General features: G+C 39.1%; 1 protein-coding gene across 2 annotated transcripts in view; it reads left to right on the top strand.

The window, feature by feature from the left end:
• LOC103152567 (poly [ADP-ribose] polymerase 12) overlaps positions 1-5,031 on the top strand; it is a 26,314-nt gene that overhangs the window by 15,737 nt on the left and 5,546 nt on the right. The window contains exons 2-9 of one of the 2 annotated variants that reach the window (XM_007573073.2): positions 1,236-1,371; positions 1,482-1,830; positions 1,934-1,984; positions 2,083-2,209; positions 3,406-3,571; positions 4,034-4,151; positions 4,236-4,332; positions 4,449-4,521. The exons of the other annotated variant lie outside the window; for it this stretch is intronic. Of the exons in view, the coding sequence (XP_007573135.1) occupies positions 1,236-1,371; positions 1,482-1,830; positions 1,934-1,984; positions 2,083-2,209; positions 3,406-3,571; positions 4,034-4,151; positions 4,236-4,332; positions 4,449-4,521 (1,117 nt within the window). The remainder of the gene's footprint in view (positions 1-1,235; positions 1,372-1,481; positions 1,831-1,933; positions 1,985-2,082; positions 2,210-3,405; positions 3,572-4,033; positions 4,152-4,235; positions 4,333-4,448; positions 4,522-5,031) is intronic. 2 annotated transcript variants of the gene reach the window in all.

Here is a 5,031-nt window from a genome sequence, read left to right as displayed (position 1 = left end):
TGAACGCTACCTTTTAATTTGTTGTCTTCGTTGATTACCCATGGTGCGTTCACGTGCTGCGGAGAAAGATACCTTGATCTTGTGACGTTCGGATTTTCAGTAAGCTAATAAATAAATAAACGGACATAAGAGACATGGCATTATGACCTCAGAATTCAACTAGAATTGCGAAATACAGGCTTGAAAAGTTTTTGACAGAGATTTAAATTTAAAGTAGCAAAGCGACGTTATTCCATGGCAAAATACATGAATCTACTTGTATCTGAATGACCGTTGAAACAAAAATCAACTAATCATTCGTTTTTTGTTTTTCTTTGCTAGCTTCTGATAAGTCCTATAAATGACGCATAACTTGTACTGTTGACAAAATCACATTGTGTTTTACCTTTTTAGAGTTAGCATGTTTTTGTATAAGGAGCTATATTTTTTTAATGTTACCAATATTATGTAGGGTAAGTAGATGAAAAACAATGAAGCTGTTAAATTCTAAAATCTTCAGTTTACATTAAACATTTATAAAGTTAGGGCTCAAAACAAGTCTTATGACAAAATTCAACATGGGTTTTATTGCTATCAAAACGCAAATCTTATAAATGGTTCACCGTTTCATTGGCAGGAATATGTCTTAACCTCTGAATTTACTTCTAAACCGTTTTTATTCAGCCAAAATGCTCTACCTGTAAAAAACAGGAACTGAAAACATAGTGGAATAATGACTGACCCACCCACAAGGTCATATCTGCTTGTTTGAAGTTAGTCAGCCCACAGTTGTCAACGCAACTATTTTATTGCTATATTAACAAATATTTCAGACTAAAAATTCAACATCGGCCAAAACTGGAATCGGCAGGTTGGGCTTTTTAAAGATTGGAAATCCACGATCAACCAGAAAACTGCAATCGGCGGACCTTTAGTAAAAAGAAACGGTATGGTATTTCTGTAAATACAAAAATGAAATATGAGAAAACTGAGCAAAGTAAATATATGTACCAACAGATTATTAGTGTTAGGTAATATCCCAACAACTAATGTTTGAAGCCAATGTGACAAGTGTGTCACAAGGACTCATCATATTTATAACCCTGCATCCCACTGGGAATGATGCGACATTTACAAAAAAATATTTTAAAAATTCTAAAAGGATCTTACTCTTTCTTTTTTTTTTCTTGGCCCAGCTCTGCTTTCTGAACAAGAGTTTAATCTGTCATGAAAAACTGTGTATTCTTCCCCAACAGAAGAGGCTGCAGTTTCCCCCATGTTCTGAACTCTGACTACAACCAAAGGCTGCTGATAGAACATGAGCTGGAGGGCCTGAGCAGGGCGGAGCTGTGTACGCTGCTGCTGCAGAGCGACAACTCCATGCTGCCTGCTGTAAGTCCACCAACGTTTTTACATTCTCACCTCATGAAGTTTCACATCAGAAACAACAACGATTACACTTGATTGCACTGTAATTGAACATTTTCCTCTGTTTTCCTCAGATATGTTTTGATTACAATAACGGTGATGGAGAATTTGGCCGGTGTACGAGCGGCGTAGATTGTGAAAGACTCCACATCTGCCAGAAGTACCTGACCCAAAGCTGCAGCTGCTCCAGAGCCCACGACTTTTTTGCTCCTCAGCCAATAAAAAGCCTGCATAATAAGATGGTGCCCGACAGCATCATTCAGTGCTTGAAGTCCGCTTACGCAAATAGAGAAGCGTTGAGGCTCCATATGAGGGGGGGATCTGGTAGGGCTATGAGGGGAAACCCGATTGGTGCAGCTGGTGGCCAAGAGGGAAATGGAGCAGATGAGCAGAAAGGCAGACAAAAAAACAAAAATGTCAAAGGTAAATACACAAACTATAGAATGGGAAGAAATAATTCATCAAAAGAAGTGAAAAAAAAACCTAATTTTGTTGTTTTGTTGTTTTTTTTTTTCATTTTTACTAGATAAAACCGAGATATGCATGTACTTCATTAAAGGCCACTGTAAGCATGATGGTACGTGATTGCCTGTCATTCCCCATAGCACCTGTTTGCTTTTCTTGTTTTGGCTCTTTAAACTATTTGTCATTTGTTAATTTTTTTTTTTTTTTCAGACAAATGTTTTAAAGCTCATGACAAGATGCCGTACAGATGGCAGGTCCAGGAAGGAGGCCAGTGGAAATCCTTGCCTGATAACGAGGCAATTGAAAAGGAATACTGCGATCCCAGCAACACGTACAGGTATTCTGCTCTGCCGGGCATAAACCACCTTCTCAGCTGTTACAGAAAGGAAAAACTGAGTGGCTCCATGCAGGTTTCTTGACAAATTGCCTTCTTTAAGTGTGTAAAAAAGGCTTTCTTTAACTGTGGTGTTGACTGTCTGCTAGCAAAGTCTTCTTACTGGGTTGTCAACACGTTACTAGTTACTAGATGAACTTTGTCTCTTGGGAACTTAGGTTGTGTTTGTGTTGAGAGCCGTTAGCTGTTGTGGCTAACAGTGTGTTTTTGGTTAGTAAATGTTAGCTTTCAAACGATCGTCGGCTGCCATGCTTCTTTCTCCCTCGGTGTGGTGGCAGCTGCCATCGGTTGTCTTGGGGAACCTGTAACTACATGGTTCCTTCTGCAGAATTCTGAGCAAACCCTGATCAAGATTTATTCCTTTGATTGATCAATGCAATACAGCCACCTGGAGCTTCAGGAGCCTTTTCTTTGAATGATCGAGAATGGGAAGAGCTGCAGGGAGTAGGAAGTGTGCTGTTTGTTCTCTGCAGTGAAGCAGCACTTTGGAACTATGGCGCTGTGAAATTGTTGTGTTGTTTTCCTTATTCCATTTTATTTTTTTATTTTTCCCAAATTCTACTTTTCCTATTTTTCTGAATTCCACTTTTTCTATTTTAGCTATATTTATCAACCTATGAAATGCTAATCATTTGCCAGAGATTCACATTTACTGTTTCAGTATAATAAGCTGCAGTAGCTCAACAGAACATTGATGCTTCAATCCCTCATTTCTTTTATGTTCAAAATATCCAAAATTGGTTCATGTGGTTGGTTGGTCACTAGTGGACGGTTATTATTTTTGTTGGATATTTATGTATTGTACAGTAGCCCAGAAATTTCAACATTTTTCTTTTTCGGCAGCTTACATTCCATTAAAGTTATCTTCATAATTGTTGTGGCTGGCCTGTAAAGTTAAGCAAAAAGCATATAAATATGTTTAGATTGTCTTTTTTATATTAAATAGTTTTTAGTTTTGCACAGCTTTTCTATGGGAAATAATTGTAGCATTTAAAATTTAATTTGAACAAAACCCCTCAAAATATGAAACAGACATCATCTACACTGAAGAACTCCCACAATGATGGTGATGAGTTTAACAACTATAACATTTATTGCATCTTCTGTAAATTCACTAAAGCATTGCTTTGTGTTTGCAGCAGCGGCAGTCCGCCTGTTCATTTTGACACCATGACTCGAGGAGGGAACAAAGTGCGGCGGCTCACTACGGTGAACTCTTTGGTTGAGCCGACCTTCATTCACACCACAGAGTGGCTCTGGTACTGGCAGGACGAGTTTGGAAAGTGGAACCTGTACGGTTCAGATGTGAGTACATGAAGTTTTTATATGATTTCTAAATACTTGTGTTATATCAAGATTTTGCTCATTTTGTGCTCAAAATCAGAAGGCAAAAAAAAATAAATAAAAAATCTGTTTCAGAAGTGTCCATGTCTGTTAATTTGATTCAAGAAAGCTGCAGGAAGCCCTACCTCTGGCCTTATAGGAAATACAGCAAACAAGTTGAATGAGATTCTCTGGTCAGAGCCAAAATCAAAGTATACAGAAGCTTCCTGTGTGTGTGTGGCAGAAAACTACTGCTTCACATCACCGTCCATCCCTGTGGTCAGACATGGTGGTAGCACGGCACCAATGGAAGGTCATTTTTATTGTCAGGGTCTCGTTCTAACCCAGACATCAAATTACTTGTGTTGTGAAATTTCTTGCTAGCTGTATCTTCTGATATTTTTCTCCATGTTCTGAGTCAGAACCACCAACATTGTGTTGCAGAGCGCCGGAGGGAAATCATCAGACATCAGAAGTGAAACTCTGGAGCAGAAGTTTCTGGACAATGAGAGCGAAGTGGAGTTCTCTGCTGGCTCCCAGTCTTATTCTCTTAGTTTCCAGGGTAAAACACAAGACTTTGACATTTTAAATGGGTTCAAACAACAAATAAATACAACCTCAGTTAATATGTCTTTCTTCCCTTCAGACATGATTCAAACAAATAAGCACTACCGTACTAAGAGGCTTGTGAGCAGACGTCCTCTGTTTGTGTCTGCTGCTGATGTCCGAACCAAGAAAGTGAGGTAGGTTGAGGAAAGTGACCTAACGCAGCTTTGTGTTAGTCCTCTGCTTGTGAATGTGATCTCAATGTTTTAAAATGGTTCAACATGAAACTCATCCTCACCATCTATCCCTGCAGAAGGCCTGCAGGAATCTTTTCTCCTGTGCCAGACCACTGGGACAAGACGCAGATCCCTCCAACAGGATTCTCGGTATAATAAACTCACTACAGGGTTAGGGTTTGGGTTTCCTGCCTCTCTACTCTGTGGTGGAAATGGGGTGAATTATATTCTTTTTCCAGAAAGCAAATTAAGGGTGTAAAAGTCCAAACTATCTTCCTCAAGTTTCTGTAAGACTCAGTCACCACCACTGGTTTACCCCACAATGAATGTGTGCAAAACACAGAGTTTTCTCATTTATAAAAATGAGTAACATGGGACACATAACTGGAACATTTCTGAAGAACTCGGATTCTCAGACTCGAATCTGAGATTGTGAGGAAGAGTTATGAGTACAGTGAGCTTCATGATTTGATCATTGAAGTGCAAAAAGCTTAAAGCAGAAAATGTCCAGGATGGACTAAATTCTGAGATTAGCCAAAGTACCTGGAACTGTGGTTTCCCCTCTTGCAGAGCTGCTGGTATAAAATAAGAGTTCACTCACTCATATAAGGAAAATGTGGAAGTTCTCTGTTTGATCAGTAAGCGGTTATCTATTTCAGT

This window comes from Poecilia formosa, unplaced genomic scaffold, assembly GCF_000485575.1.
Source record: "Poecilia formosa unplaced genomic scaffold, Poecilia_formosa-5.1.2 Scaffold318, whole genome shotgun sequence".
NCBI lineage: Eukaryota > Metazoa > Chordata > Actinopteri > Cyprinodontiformes > Poeciliidae > Poecilia > Poecilia formosa.
The sequence above is the reverse complement of the archived record's forward strand: the minus strand, read 5'-3'. Positions and strand labels throughout refer to the sequence as shown.